The sequence below is a fragment of the Macrobrachium rosenbergii genome, chromosome 42, assembly GCF_040412425.1.
Source record: "Macrobrachium rosenbergii isolate ZJJX-2024 chromosome 42, ASM4041242v1, whole genome shotgun sequence".
Lineage (NCBI taxonomy): Eukaryota > Metazoa > Arthropoda > Malacostraca > Decapoda > Palaemonidae > Macrobrachium > Macrobrachium rosenbergii.
The window spans coordinates 16,474,620-16,491,539 of NC_089782.1; the positions used below are offsets into that span (position 1 = coordinate 16,474,620).

The window sequence follows — 16,920 nt, forward strand, 5'->3', positions numbered from 1 at the left end:
TATATATATATATATATATATATATATATATATATATATATATATATATATATATATATCCATATATATATATATATATATATATATATATATATATATATATATATATATATATATATATATATATATATATATATATATATGTAGGTGTGTGTGTAACATGAGACTATGGAAATATTTCGGAAATGAAAGAAAAATTAATTTTGAGCAGAAAATGTTCTACTGTATAAAGATAAGCATTTTAAGGTTCCGTATGTCAGTGAGGAGAATTAAAAAAATAACCATTGAGCATCAGCACTGGTCTCGGGCGAGTAAGATACTGAAGTAGTGAGAGATATTGGTGGCAGGGGAAGGATGGAGTGATTAGGCCGATGTGAATCAAATATCTCCCGATCAAATGTATTCTTTGGACGCTGAACTAGAGAAAATAATGTAAGAATCACTGAAATCCTTTCCCTCTCCATCAGTGGTGTTCATTGGTCACCGATAAAAAAAAGAAAAAGGAAAGTAAGCCTAATTGAATCTCCCCTCCATCAAAGGTAGGCTTATTCATTAGACATCCATTGAATATTTAGAACGTATTAATAAAAATCTTTCCCTCTCCATCAGAAGTATTCATCAGACACCAGTCATTGGCGTCGGCCTAGTCATTGCTCCTATTCAGCAATTCCTTGACGAGGTGGCAGGACAGACAGAAGTGTAAGAATTCATCTGTCACTAGTAAATGTTACCCAGCAACATTCACACCACTGAATTGATACGTAAAGTCATATGGTATCGTTGTAAGCTAATCATGAAAATGAGATTCCTTGGAAGAAAAATAATCATAATTACAAGAAGAGCAATCGACTTGCCTCATTAATTTCAAACTCTCCCCCCCCCACATCCCAGGCTACTATAACCTTTTGTTAACAACCTCCATTGCCCGAGAGTAGTGTTAATGATGAACAGATATTTTAAAATTTCCCTCGCTGACAAACAAAGCCTTAAAATGCATATCTATATAGAACACTTACTGCTCAGAATGAATTTTTCCTTCATTTCCGGAAATATTTGCATAAACTCGTGTTTCACCCTACATACAGTATATATATACATATATATATATATATATATATATATATATATATATATATAATATATATATATATATATATATATATATATATATATATATATATATATCAATCCCAAAATATTGTTTCATATTGAATTCACCAAAGCTTGTGATTGGCTAACACCCAAAGGAATCTTAACTGATAATTGTTTGTACGCAGGCCAGGATTACAAAACCAGCTCATATATGTCAATCGTTTTTCGTAAATAATAGGTCCTGGTCAAATCTCAGCCAGGTGTAAAAGTCTTCATCAAGGTTTAGTGAATTTAATAATGGTTGTTACATGTGTGTAATATATATATATATATATATATATATATATATATATATATATATATATATATATATATATATATATATATATATATATATATATATATACATGTATATATATACATATATATATATATGTATATACTATTTATATGGGTGTATAGCTTTTCTATTTAGGATACATGGAGTTGGAGAAAATATTTTTAAAATTCTGTAGTATTTTCAAGTTTGTGGAACAAACTGGCATTAATTATGAAATATGAGTTATTTTTCAATGGTAACAGGATATTGAATTTTCTTCAAATGCCTTTTAATTTTATACTTTTTTATTATGTATAGAAATTTCAATGCTCGCAACCTTCCATTTATGACTATATATGCCCCATATGTCTATTGCTTCACATCACGTAAAATTTGATGTGAATACAGAAACAGTTGTACCATAATGCATAATCAGATTATTAGCGGAGAATATTTCCTGACCTTGATAACCTATGATGTTTTGATACAAGTGGAAACTCCAGCAAGTCAAATATAGATCTCGCTGATTTCTTTTCGCTTTCTTCTTTTAACCCATGTGCTCCATTCTGTAGTGGATGAGGAATGAAAGGATGAGATAATTCAGTTTTCTATCCTACTGAACGGATTAACTTTATTGGAAAACGCGCGAACTGTACATAGCTTTGCATCTTCAGCAATTGTAATAAGTAGGTTGATCGGACGAGAAAGACGGGGTCGGTCCTCTTCCCCTTCAGGAAACCGAAGAGGATTCTGAGAGAGAGAGAGAGAGAGAGAGAGAGAGAGAGAGAGAGAGAGAGAGAGAGAGAGAGAATTAGTTTTATATGAGACAGTCAGGATTCCTCGGGAAGGACAAAGCAAGATCCTTATTCGAAAGTGATTCCTTGAGCCCTCTGCTCCTCGGCGATCCTGAGGAGTTCGTGGACGTGTTCAGGGAGGGGTGGGGGTGGGGAGGAGGTCGCTGGAGGGTTTGAAGCCCTCCTCGTCGGCTACGAAGGTGACCCTGGCGAAGCCTCCGTCCTCCAATGGAAGTCTGCCGATCCAGACGAAGTCGCAGGAGAGGAAGAAGAAGACAAGGGAAGAGAAGGAAATTCAATTAGTATTCTTTTGGGAGCCGTTGTAAGGGTTGCACTTCATTTTCAATTTTTATCAGTTATGTCATTTTGTTCTTGAGATTAAACAGAAGGTATTCCTCATTATTTTTTAGTATTTAGATCCCAATCGGTGCAAATGTTTTAAAATCATATCAATAGGTATTTTAGAAGTAATAAAAATGAGAGAAAAATCTTGTGAAATATTCTTCGCCAATTTCTGGAATCGTTTTAATGCAAATACTTAGGGCCAGTCTCATATAATATTATCAACCATTTTGAGGTATCTTGATGAAAAATATTGCATTATCATATGCAAAAATTTTGTTGTTATTCAAAGATCTTTTTAAACCTAGCACTTGGTAATTCATTGAGGATAATCTTACATTTCAGCCAAATACTAGATTATCCTTAAGAAAGTAGAAATCATCGCAGTTTCCTGTAAAAGTATCCTACAGGATTCTGTAAACATAAAGTTTAACTAAACCTTAACACAAATCTTGTTTGTCAAGATATCCTATAAAACTTATCCCACAGGACTCCATAATATGGTAATTTTCCCCAAATCTGAGATCAACCTAAAGAAAGGATAAGGGATATCTGAAAAGACCCGATATACAAAAGGCGAAGGGTTCCCTCACAGGTAGAATCCTTGCATGTTGCTCTGTCCCTCAGATCCTGGGGTTCCTGCCACTTCCATCTCGATGCCGTTGTCTGCGGAGAAGGAGTAGCTGAAGGAGCCGTCGCCGTTGTCGACTCTCTCGTCCTTGAGGATCTGGGCGTCCTCCTGAGGGGCGGCGAAGGCCACGACGGCCAGGCAGAAGAGAACCGCCTGAAGGGATAAGGAAGAAGAAGAAGGTGATGATGAAGAAGAAGAAAAAGAAGACAGTGGAGGCTCGTATCAGTTACAAGGCATTCAGCGAGACAGGACAGAAGGCTTTTGGATGTCGCGAGTAGATAAACACTGCTTGCCATCATTTGTTCCCACGACATCCGCGTCTGTATGTATACATTCACACACATGCACACACACACACACACACACACACATATATATATATATATATATATATATATATATATATATATATATATAATATACATGTCTGTGTGTATGTGTGTGTCTGTCTGTGCACGAGTGTGATTAACTTTGGTGATTCTGTATGTACTGTACGAGTATATAAGCTGAATATCTCCCAGTAAGTTTACTGTAAAATCTGTTTCCACTCCAGAAGGTATAAAACAGCATTAATTCTTCTGAAAGACAAAAAAAATTCTCCATCTTTTCTGGCAAATGGATGAGAGAGAAAATAGGCACTTTATATAATATATTCTAACCTACAGAAATATACGTCGTTCTTCAACGCATTTTGAAAATCACACTCGATTTTAAGTCCGGCGTTTAGGGAACCCACAAAGATCTTCGGCACTCGGGTAATGGCTTTTCAAATAAGTTGCTTCTGTCTGAGATGAACTGGCGAAATCACGCATAAACGGTACAGCAGCCAGTCAAACCAACTGCAAACAAACCAGTCTACTCACGAACCCGATTGCTTGCAAACCTGGCTACATCACTCAGCTTTATCCTGAACGTGCAAATTGGCAGCTCTGAGAGCAATTCTGCCTAATCTGGGGCGCAGCTGCCTACCTGAAGTGGAGGGCAGCTTGTTCCCAATTAGTATACCTATTTACAAAGGGCATTTTTAGCTGTGGTTGGAGTAACTACTTTCGTAGGTAGCTGGGATCGAGTCCCTTGGTTCTTAGGCAACCGTGTTCGTAAGTAGTCGTTTGGATTGAAAAATCACAAAACATTTAGACGACTCAGAATGACTTTGGGGGAGATGAGGTACTCACAAACTTCATCGTGCTATGATGCTCTGTGAACTGATGCTGATGACAGGGGAAGAGGCTCCTTTTATACTACTGACTGGGAATCTGTGCTTGGAAAGGAAGGGGGTGAACGTGTAGGAGTAGGTGGGGATGGGGGTGAGGGTTGGGGAGGGTGATAGATTGCTTGAGGAGAAGTAAGTACTTGACCAATTAGGGAGACGTGATGTGCATTATTCAAGCACGTGCTAAAAGTAGGTCAGGTAACTGTTAAAATACAAGAGTGGATCGTCACTGTCAGTTAAAGGGATTTATCTTAAGAATGTTTCATAACTGAACAAAAAAAAATCACGTTTTAATCCTCACTGAGGGGAGGAGAGAGGGAGCAAAGGGGTGAGAGAAAGGAGAAGAATTTTTGGGGCAAGTGAGGAAGAATGGGATAACAGCATCTCCGATTAAGTAGCGAAGTGAGGAGAATATCAACAGCGGATGAGGTCACCAGTGTGAAGGTTTATAGGTTTTAAAATGAGAGAGAGAGAGAGAGAGAGAGAGAGAGAGAGAGAGAGAGAGAGAGAGAGAGAGAGAGAGAGAAATTCTTTTAATTTCCGTACAAACAGATGCCAATTTCAATTTTGCATCCTCGTATCCTAATTTTTACAAAATTAATAAAAAATATATGTATATTATATATATATATATATATATATATATATATATATATATATATATATATATATATATATATATATATATATATATATATATATTATATATACATACACACACACACACACACACACACATATATATATATATATATATATATATATATATATATATATATATATATATATTATATATTCCCATCATTTGTTAGAATAAGTGATTTTGAAAGCTCTGTAATGTAACGAAAATAGATAAATAAATTTGCTTTATGCATCTGTGTTTGGACTAACATTCTAACACACCTCATTGGGTATACACTCCTAAGTCAATAAATCTTCAGAGTTTGAATTTTAATAGTGTGGGTTGCTGCCTCTGGCAGGAATTCCGCGTTTGTAATCTTTTGTATTTGAATTCGGACAAGATTCAATTGAATTTTTCTTTTATAATTATTGTGTCTGATTACCTGTAAGTCCACAATATATTATTCGGTATATGTTTATTCTACGGACTTTCTGAAGGCCTTCTCGCTTATATGTCCTGGGAAGCACCATTCTGTTCATGTCTCACACGCAGGAGGCAAATACTTGTGTAAAGTGAAGGTCTAACATATTCGGCGTTTTTAATTGAAGGTCAATAAGAATTTTATATTTCAATCGTCTACTGTGAAACGGATAAAGAGTGTATCATCCGAATTCATCAGTTTCCTGTAAAAAGAGTAAAATCGTGATGACAACGAAAAATTGTAAAAAAGGATTTCATTTATTCCTTATTCTATAGGAAATTGTATCAGCAGAATAATAATGCTCTCGCAGCTAAAATTCTAGAATAAAACCCAGTAGAGTTCGTCTAAACTAAACTCTGTAGGAAGTTCTATAGGAATCGTTAACCTACTGAACCATAAGACTGGCATAATTTTCGGGAATATTTTCAGAATCTCGTTCTTAGGAAATCCAAGAGAAGGTTGACTAACAAGTGCGACAAGGCGAGCCTGAAAGTGCGGCGACTCTCTGTTGGTACCTTTCCCCAAAACGGAAGGCTGAATATGAACAGTGAAAGACTTCCCAAGAAAACAGATAACTCACTGAACTGAACTGGGTAATGTTTCTACTATTTATGTATCTTTTAATTGAACTGTTTCTTGTTTAAGAGTAAATGCCAATTGAACAGGGAACTTCATGCCCTTTTCTAGCCCAGACCTGAAGAAAATAAGAAAAAGAGAAGGAAGGAAGGTGAGATGGCAAGGAGATAAAGCCTTCAGCCACTGAAAAGCAGGAAGGTTTTTCAGTCAGAAAAAAACCGAAGCAGGAAAAGAATTCCAAATCGGAAGGAATGAAGAAAACACCAAGGAATACCAACATCCAAAAATTCTATGGAGGGAAAAGGTGGTCTGACACTCCCACGATATTTTCTCTATTTCCATTTGGTGCTGAAACTCCATTATTACCACTACATAATTCTCTCTCTCTCTGTCACCTACCTTTGCATGACTGCAAAGACCATCACTCTTTTCCATTCCAGGTTTATATAAATACGAAGACGCTCAGTATTACAGCTTTTCCACTTAACGCTGTCCATCTCTTCCACATAATTCTCTAATAACACATTTGCACGCTTGTAACCACCTCCAGAGTACATGTGATCCTTGGAATGCTGTCCATTTCCTTGTTTTAATTCCTTCAGTTACCCCAGACACAATAAATGTTTTCCCTTTCCATTTCTATGAACTCTGCTCTTTTACTTTTGTCTCAGGGGGTGTCGTGACATCGGGGTTTCTCTCATGGAACAAATCTACTAAGATTTTTTCTCTTCTGCACTACATTCAGTTACAATGATCGAGAGAATGTTTATTTATTTTATGGTATTTTGTAGCAGGAGTATGGGGTATGAAAATACAAGCTCTGTGCCCGGTCATTGCGAGACTTCCGCACCTTGCAAGCAGCGAGAAAGCTCTATTTTTTTTTTCCTCTTAATTCAACAAGAGTTAAGAATGTGGGATTTTCTTTGGCCTCAGGAAAAGAGAACAATATGTGATTTAAGAGCAATTTCCCTTTGTTAATTAGCCTTACAATATTAAACAGTATTTGTGGCTTAATATATATATATATATATATATATATATATATATATATATATATATATATATATATATATATATATATATATATATATATATATATATATATGTATGTATATATATACATATGTAGGGTGTGGTGTAACACAAGACTATGGAAATATTTCTGGAAATGAAAGAAAACTAATCTTGAGCAGAAAATGTTCTACTGTATAAAGATAAGCATTTTAATGTTTCGTATGTCAGTGAGGAGAATTCAAAAATAACCGTTGAGCATCAGCACTGCTCTCGGGAGAGTAAGATGGTGAATGGGATACTGAAGTAGTGAGGGATATTGGTGGCAGGGGAAGGATGGAGTGATTAGGCCGATGTGAATCACATATCTCCCGATCAAATGTATTCTTTGGACACTGAACTAGAGAAAATAATGTAAGAATCACTGAAATCCTCTCCCTCGCCATCATTGGTGTTCATTGGTCACCGATAAAAAAAGAAGGAAAAGAAAAGTAAGCCTAATTGAATCTCCCCTCCATCAAAGGTAGGCTTATTCATTAGATATCCATTGAATATTTAGAATGTATCAATAAAATTCTTTCCCTTGCCATCAGAAGCATTCATCAGACACCAGTCACAGGCGTAGGCCTAGTCATTACTCCTGATTCAACAATTCGATGACGAGGCGGTAGGACGGACAGAGAATGCTAGAATTCACCTTTCATTAATAAATGTTACCCAGCAACATTCACACCACTGATTTTATACGTAAAGCCATGTGGTGTCGTTGTAAACTAATCATTAAAATGAGATTCCTTGGAAGAAAAATAATCATAATTACAAGACGATCAATCCACGTGCCTCATTCATTTCAGACGCCCCCCCCCGCCCCCACCAAACCCTGGCTAATACGACCTTCAGTAAACAACCTCCATTGGCCGAGAGCAGTGTCAATGATGAACAGGTATCTTGAAATTTTCCTCATTGACAAACAAACCCTTAAAATGCATATCTATACAGAACACTTACTGCTCAGAATTACTTTTCATTTCCCAAAACGTTTACAGAAACTCGTGTTACACCGTAAATTTGTAAATATATGTATATATTATATATATATATGTGTGTATGTACACACACATATATATATGTATATATATATATATATATATATATATATATATATATATATATATATATATATATATATATATATATATATATTTGTAAATCTACTGGTCACTTTTTACCAGGTGCATATGTAATTGTAATAGTCAGTAGATTCTACATATACTGTATATTTCAGCCTAAAAAATCAATAAAAATCTATTGTCCACTCAGCTACGATGATGAGGATGGGTCTACTCAGCTCTAATAAATATATCTGAAAACGACAGGTATCTGTATGTAAGAAAAGCAGACTTTCATACTTCTCGTGGTTAGGTCGACAATGCTGCCTCGTCCTGATTGGGGACCCGGGTTCGTTTCCCGCTACCGGGTCTCACAATTTCTTCATATTCATTGCACTTGGATCTTAAGGCTTTGTAGTGACAAGCGTATCCAAAAAGGCGCGGCTCCATATGTCTATTGTTTCACGTCATGTAAAATTTGATGTGAATACAGAAACAGGTGCACCACAATGCATAATCAGATTATTAGCGGAGAATATTTCCTGACCTTGATAACCTATGATGTTTTGATACAAGTGAAAACTCCAGCAAGTCAAATATAGATCTCGCTGATTTCTTTTCAATTTCTTCATTTGACCCATATGCTCTATTCTGTAGTCACTAGTGGATGAGGAATGAAAGAACGAGATGATTCCGTTTTCTATCCTAGTGAGCGGATTAACTTTATTGGAAAACGCGCGAACTGTACATAGCTTTGCATCATCAGTAAGTGTAATAAGTAGGTTGATCGGGACGAGAAAGACGGGGTCAGTCTTCTTCACCTTCAGGAAACCGAAGAAGATTCTGAGCGGAAGAGAGGAGAGAGAGAGAGAGAGAGAGAGAGAGAGAGAGAGAGAGAGAGAGAGAGAGAGAGAGAGAGAGAGAGAGTTTATATGAAACGGTCAGGATTCCTCGGGAAGGACAAAGCAAGATCCTTATTCGAAAGTGATTCCTTGAGCCCTCTGCTCCTCGGCGATCCTGAGGAGTTCGTGGACGTGTTCAGGGAGGGGGTGGGGTGGGGAGGAGGTCGCTGGAGGGTTTGAAGCCCTCCTCGTCGGCTACGAAGGTGACTCTGGCGAAGCCTCCGTCTTCCAGGGAAGACTGCCGATCCAGACGAAGTCGCAGAAGGAGCGGAAGAAGAAGAAAAGGGAAGAAAAGGAAACTCAATTAGTATTCTTTTGGGAGCCGTTGTAAGGGTTGCACTTCACTTTCAATTTTTATCAGTTATGTCATTTTGCTCTTGAGATTAAACAGACGATATTCCTCATTATTCTTTAGTATATTTAGATCACAATCGTTGCAAATTTTTAAAAATCATATCAAGAGGTATTTTTAGAAGTAATAAAAATGAGAGAAAAATCTTGTGAAATATTCTTCGTCGATTTCTGGAACCATTTTAATGCAAATACTTAGGGCCAATCTCATATAATAATATCAGCCATTTTGAGGTCTTCATGAAAAATATTGCATTATCATATACTAAAATTTTGTTGTTATTCAAAGATCTTTTTAAACCCACCACTTGGTAATTCATCGAGGATAATCTAACATTTCAGCCAAATGTTAGATTATCCTTAAGAAAGTAGAAATCATCACAGTATCCTATAAAAGTATCCTACAGGATTCCGTAAACCCAAAGTTTAACTAAACCTTAAAAAATCCCAAGCACACTTAACACAAATCTTGTTTGTCAAGATACCCTATAAAACTTATCCCAAAGGACTCCATAATATGGCAATTTTCCCCAAATGTGAGATTGACCTAAGGAAAGTATAAGGAATATCTGGAAAAGTTCGTATATACAAAAGGCGTCCCGAAGGACTGCAGACGAAGGGTTCCCTCACAGGTAGAATCCTTGCATGTTGCTCTGTCCCTCAGATCCTGGGGTTCCTGCCACTTCCATCTCGATGCCGTTGTCTGCGGAGAAGGAGTAGCTGAAGGAGCCGTCGCCGTTGTCGACTCTCTCGTCCTTGAGGATCTGGGCGTCCTCCTGAGGGGCGGCGAAGGCCACGACGGCCAGGCAGAAGAGAACCGCCTGAAGGGATAAGGAAGAAGAAGAAGGTGATGATGAAGAAGAAGAAAAAGAAGACAGTGGAGGCTCGTATCAGTTACAAGGCATTCAGCGAGACAGGACAGAAGGCTTTTGGATGTCGTGAGTGGATAAACACTGCTTGCCATCATTTGTTCCCACGACATCTGCGTCTATATGTATACATTCACGTACATGCACACACGCACATATATATATACATATATATATATATATATATATATATATATATATATATATATATATATATATCTATATATATATATATATATATATATATATATATATATATATATATATATATATATATATATATATATATGTATATATATATATACATACATACATATATATATGTCTGTGTGTATGTGTGTGTCTGTCTGTCTGTGCACGAGTGTGATTAACTTTGGTCATTCTGTATGTACTGTATGTAAGCAGAATATCTCCCAGTAAGTTTACTGTAAAATCTGTTTCCACTCCAGAAGGTATAAAACATTACATTAATTCTTCTGAAAGACAAAAAAAAAAAAAACTCTCCATTTTTTCTGACAAATGGATAAGAGAGAAAATAAGCACTTTATACAATATATTTTAACCTACAAAAATATACGTCGTTCTTCAACGCGTTTTGAAAATCACGCTCGACTTTAAGTCCGGCGTTTAGGGAACCCACAAACACCTTCGGCACTGGGTAATGGCGTTTCAAATAAGTTTTAAAATATCAGTTGCTTTCGTCTGAGATGAACTGGCGAAATCACGCATAAACAATAAAGCAGCCAGTCAAACCAGCTGCAAACAAACCAGTCTACTCACGAACCCGATTGCTTGCAAACCTGGCTACATCACTCAGCTGTATCCTGAACGTGCAAATTGGCAGCTCTGAGAGCAATTCTGCCTAATCTGGGGCGCAGCTTCGTACCTGAAGTGGAGGGCAGCTTGTTCCCAATTAGTATACCTTTTTACAAAGGGCATTTTTAGCTGTGGTTGGAGTAACCACTTTCGTAGGTAGCTGAGATCGCAGTCCCTTGGTTCTTAAGCAGCCGTTCGTAAGTAGTCGTTTGAATTGAAAAATCACAAAACATTTAGACGACCCAGAATGACTCTGAGGGAGATGAGGTACTCACAAACTTCATCGTGCTATGATGCTCAGTGAACTGATGCTGATGACAGGGGAAGAGGCTCCTTTTATACTACTGACTGGGAATCTGTGCTTGGAAAGGAAGGGGGGTGACTGTGTAGGAGTGAGTGGGGTGGGGGTCGGGTGGGTGATAGATTGCTTCAGGAGAAGTAAGTACTTAAAGGCTTAGAGAGAAGGTGAGTAGTATTATTCAAGGACTTGCTAAAAGTAGGTCAGGTAACTGTTAAAATGCAATAGAGGAATGTCACTGTCAATCGTACAGTCAAAGGGATTTATCATGTATATGATTCATACCTAAGCAAAATTTCAAGTTTAAATCCTTATTAAGAGGAGAGAGAGAGAGAGAGAGAGAGAGAGAGAGAGGAGAGAGAGAGAGAGAGGGGGTGAGGGAAAGGGTAAAGAACTTTCGGGGGAAGTGAAGAAGAGTATCATAGTAAGTGGTGAAGTGAGGAGAATATCAATAGTGGAGGAGGTCATGAGTGTGAAGGTTTATGAGTTTTTTTTAAATAAGGGAGAGAGAGAGAGAGAGAGAGAGAGAGAGAGAGAGAGAGAGAGAGAGAGAGAGAGAGAGAGAGAGAGAGAGAGACTTTGAATTCTTGTGAATTCGTGCCGGCGCCTGCAATATTGGAACCCTCTTGTCTTTATTGTTGTTAGTGACAACCTCTGCATGGAATTTTACGTTTTTCTTCCTCTTTCTGTTCAGTTTCAAACCTGATTCCATTTAATTGATTTTAAAATTAAAAAAGTAGATCTGCTTCGTCGTTTGAATACTTGCAGACTGTTCTATAAGGAGTGCAAAAAACTGTCTGGATATGTCAGTCCCGTCGTCCACATATAATTTTTGTTATTTGTTTGTCTTACAGTTGTATTGACTGAATGTCCTGTACAGCATAATTTTCTAAACAATTCACGCATATAAAGCCATTCTACATCTAAAGAGTGTAGTTAAGTTTTGTCGGGATTTCGTCACAATGTCCATAATAGTTTCATTTTGCATTTGTTGACTGTGAAATAAATGAAATGTGCATACTCAGAATTGGCCGCTCTTATGTAAAATAGCAGTCTTGTACGATGAAATATTCCCGAAACGGAATTTGTTATTTGTACCTTATTGTACAAAGATTTGTATCGACAAAATAACACATTTTACTTAACCCAAATAAAACGCAGTTGAGTTTTGCTGGATCCCGTTGAAAAATCTCAGTCATCAATCATTGCGTGTATATATACAGTATATATATATATATATATATATATATATATATATATATATATATATATATACATACATATATATATATATATAGTATATATATATACACAGTATATATATATAAATATTATGTAGTATATATATATATATATATATATATATATATAAATTTATATATATAGATATATATATTTACATATATATGAATTTAATTTTTATATAGACATGCATAGATATACTGCATATGTATATTATATATATATATATATATATATATATATATACATATATGTATATATATATTTATATATACAGGTATACATATAAATATATATATATGCATATATATACACATATATACATATATGTATACACTGATATACATTTATATGTATACATACATAAATACATATATATACATACATATACATATATGTATATGTATCTATTTTTGTGTGTGTATGCATGTGTGTGTGTGTGTGTATGGTTGTGTATAATTTTTCACTTGTACAGGAAAGTATTCAGGGGTGAAGTTGGTTGCCCTATGCCCTTAGGTAAACAAAAGCAGAAGCTGGTACTCATTTACAGTTAGGTGGACTGGTGGGCGGAAGGGCGGGAGTGAGACACAGACCAAGCATATTTAGCCATTTTTGCTGATGACACCATTCAAAAATTCTTTTGGAATTTTTTTCACCTTCCTCTTTCTACTCAAACTTCGTGCTGGAGGACTGAACCATTTCTGGGTAGGTTGTCACAGCCTCTTATTTGTTCTTTTAGGTAGTCATTTTATTCTGAACGTTTTATTGTAATTGTAATTCTAATTTGTGATTTTGATTTTAATTTACTGAATGCCATGTTCGCTATTTGCAGCCTAGAAAATGCAACTGTGTGTAGTTGTGTAACGTCTGCATATTATAATAAAATGCATATGGACAGTGCCTTTCCATGACCCGCCTTGGATTGTTCTCCGAGCTGTTGCTCCGGAAGTTAGAGGTATAATATATATATATATATATACGAAGGAAAGAGAAACAATGGAGTACTGCAAGGCCTTTCGACTTATAGTCCTTTACTTAGCAGACTGAAGAAACATAAAAATAAGTTTTCAAACAAAGCTATATAAATGACAGATAGGGGTTACAAAGGAAAAAAAATATGCACCTGGAATCCAACACAACTGAAGAATTAGCAGACCTACCAAAACAAGGTTAATATATAAGAGATTTTACAAAGGATTAGGCTCAACGGCTCAGAATCAGGGACAGGGCAATTAAAAGATTTTACAAGGAAGGTGACTGACCATCAAAAAGTGTTATAAAAGTACAACTCAATAATTCTCATTCTGGTAAACAAAAAAAAAAAAAAATTTACAAGGTGAAAATTTTTAACAGAAATATATATTAAACATACGAATACATAGAAAATACATATAAGGCAACTAATTTTTAATTAAGTCAGTGATGGTTTAGAGAAATCTCTTCTTTTCTCTGAGTCTTTCTGCGTGTAAAGTGTCACTGTCTGTTCAGAGGTTTGTACTGATGTTAGAAGATCAACGCCTCTAATGGTCAGGATCAATAAAGGTCAGTATGAAGAGCAAAGATCAAGTTAAACAATGGAAGGTGTCGTTTACGTAGAGATCATTTAAGTAATTAACAATAAGACGAACTGAAGGAACCACTATCCTTGTCTTTGGGAATGAACAAAAATCCAAAATCCTTATCGTAACCGTAATTATCAGGATATTTACTTATTTGTGAGTGAACAACTTATAAGATATTCTGGAAGCAAACAAGAAAGGTAGAGGTCTCTTTCTTAGTCAGTATGGAAAAAATCAGAGATGCAACAGGGAGCGAACAGGGACGAACCCATCTTGGTAAGTTGTTATTCGAAGGCGATTCCTTCGGTTCTCAGTCTCTCGGCGATCCTGAGGAGTTCGAGTACGTGTTATGGGAGGGGGAAGAGTTGCCTGGATTGGGAGGATGCCACTGCTTGGCATGAAGCTGGCTTCGTCGGCCACTCTCTTGAGCCTAGGGAAGCCACGAATCTCCAGAGAACGTCTGCGAGTAAATAAAAATGTCAGCGTTTCATTATAAGAAAAACTTTGTAATTGTTCATCAGACGAAGAAAGAATACCTTTCAAGAATTAAAGGGCAGGTCAAACAACATACAGTAACAATGGTTCGAGTTGTTAGAAAACTATCATTCAATAAGTGACCACCGAGCAAAAGGGGGTTCGCGAATTACAAGCCAAGACGGAGAATGATAAAGATATTTGGACGAGGTCCTCACGTGGTACATCTGTCCTCTACTGGAGCGTCTGTCGAGGCCTCGGCTTTGTAGCTAAAGGAGCCGTGGCTGTTGTCTCTTTCGTCCCTGAGGACCTGAGAGTCCTCCTGAGGGGCGGCGAAGGCCAGGGCGAAGAGGCAGAGAACGACGACCTGGAATGGCGCAGGACATGGAGTACATGGAACGAAGGACTTGGAAATAAAAAAAATGAAATGCTTGAAATGAATGAAGGATTACATGACAGAAGATCTTCTCAGTGATCTGGTTATAGAAAAATGCTAACAACGATACTGGTAATGATAATAATCAGTGGCTGGTAAATCAGAACAAATAACCAAGAATATTTGTTTTAGGATAACATTGTGCAGCTAATTATCCATACTTCTGAGCGCAGAGGAAATCAAGGCATATATATACACAAATCGATCCCTAATGAGCATGAGCATTTGCATATCTACAATCTCAGTCTCTCTCTAATTCTTGCAAATTCAAATACTCACACATAACACACACACACACACACACACACACACACACACACATATATATATATATATATATATATATATATATATATATATATATATATATATATATATATATATATTTGTATATAAATACAGATATATGCGTATACGCATGTAGTGATAAAATTAAACTTCATTATAATAATTGCATTTGTATCGCTTTCTAAATCTAGACAAATCTTCGGAGGAATTGAGTAAAACTGTCTAATGAAATTCACCAATGTTCCTTATTGAACTTCCCTGTAGGAGGGCAGTGCCGTCAGTGCACCTCACGTGGTGTGCTGTGGGCATTACTAAAGACTATTTGCAGCTTCCTTTCGGCCCTGGTTGCACTTATTTTTTTTAGCTTGTAACTTTAGATCCATTCCCGATTCCTTTCTTTTATCTTGCTGTCCAACCACTCCAAGTCCCACTTGGCTTGATAGCCTCAATTTCGTAAATAATATGTCAACGAAAAAAAAAAAAAAACAATAGAGGAATGATTGACGTTCCTTTTCTCGTATATCACATGATCGCTGTCTATGCAAATACGCTCGACACCATGGCAATACTCGTCTGTGGTGGTGGCCTGCCCCATAGCGTTGCCAGACGCACGATCATGGCTAACTTTAACATTAAATAAAATAAAAACTATTGAGGCTAGAGGGTTGCAATTTGGTATGTTTGATGATTGGAGGGTGGATGACCAACATACCAATTTTTAGCCCTCTAGCCTCAGTAGTTTTTAAGACCCGAGGGCGGACAGAAAAAGTGCGGACGGACAGACAAATAGCCAACTCAATAGTTTTCTTTTACAGAAAACTACAAATCTGTTAACTTCTAAAAATGTCCAGACAAACTCTCAAATCAGCAGTAACTTACGGGCTTCATGTTGACGCTGTGTGATGCTCAGTCGACTGGTGCATCGTAGATGACAGGTCAATTTATATATCCCTCATTTGGGTGGAGTTCCGCTTGCTTGGAGAGAGAGAGAGAGAGAGAGAGAGAGAGAGAGAGAGAGAGAGAGAGAGAGGGGGCGGGGTTAGCTACAAGTAAACTTTGAATGGAACAGACTGCCAATCAAATAAGTAAAACTATTAGCGGAAAGTAAAACTTAAGTATGACGTTAACGGTAATCCCCAAAAGACAAATGAAAAATAAATGTGGTTAACTTAAGAAGAAAATCTAGAAAAACCAAGACTATCATGAAATAGTAAAAGCAGATTTACCTTTGGAAAGTTTGAGAAATAGATAATATAAAAAATAGACTAAAATGAACAATAGCTAAAGGAAACAACGATACGTAATTGTGTAGCGGTGGACTAATTTCATTCATACGCAACGAGTCAGCTATTAGGACGAGGTTGTTTGCGTAAATGAACATTGTGAAAATCTCGGTCACTGTAATGACTGAAGTGGTGTTATTTAGTTCATGGAAATGGAAGGAAATTCATAAATACCCTTTTGTTGAATTAACTTCAAGGGCATTCACAAATCT

The 16,920-nt window shown here is 36.5% G+C and overlaps 2 protein-coding genes and 1 pseudogene across 2 annotated transcripts; all 3 read right to left on the bottom strand.

Annotated features, from left to right (window-relative positions):
- Positions 1-1,950: 1,950 nt before the first annotated feature.
- LOC136827622 (cuticle protein AMP4-like) lies at positions 1,951-4,399 on the bottom strand. Its single transcript, XM_067085095.1, is given in 4 exon segments — positions 1,951-2,356; positions 2,358-2,441; positions 3,141-3,331; positions 4,354-4,399. Coding segments are annotated over 4 exon segments (366 nt in total). The 5' UTR covers positions 4,363-4,399; the 3' UTR covers positions 1,951-2,274.
- A 4,750-nt stretch (positions 4,400-9,149) lies between these two features.
- Positions 9,150-11,432, bottom strand: LOC136827746 (cuticle protein AMP1B-like; annotated as a pseudogene).
- A 3,029-nt stretch (positions 11,433-14,461) lies between these two features.
- LOC136827748 (uncharacterized) lies at positions 14,462-16,313 on the bottom strand. The gene is made up of 3 exons (XM_067085208.1): positions 16,305-16,313; positions 14,920-15,068; positions 14,462-14,687 (listed from the first exon to the last, which is right to left on the bottom strand). Exons 1-3 carry the CDS (start codon positions 16,311-16,313, stop codon positions 14,462-14,464), a joined length of 384 nt encoding a protein of 127 aa, XP_066941309.1.
- Between the last annotated feature and the right edge of the window lie 607 nt (positions 16,314-16,920).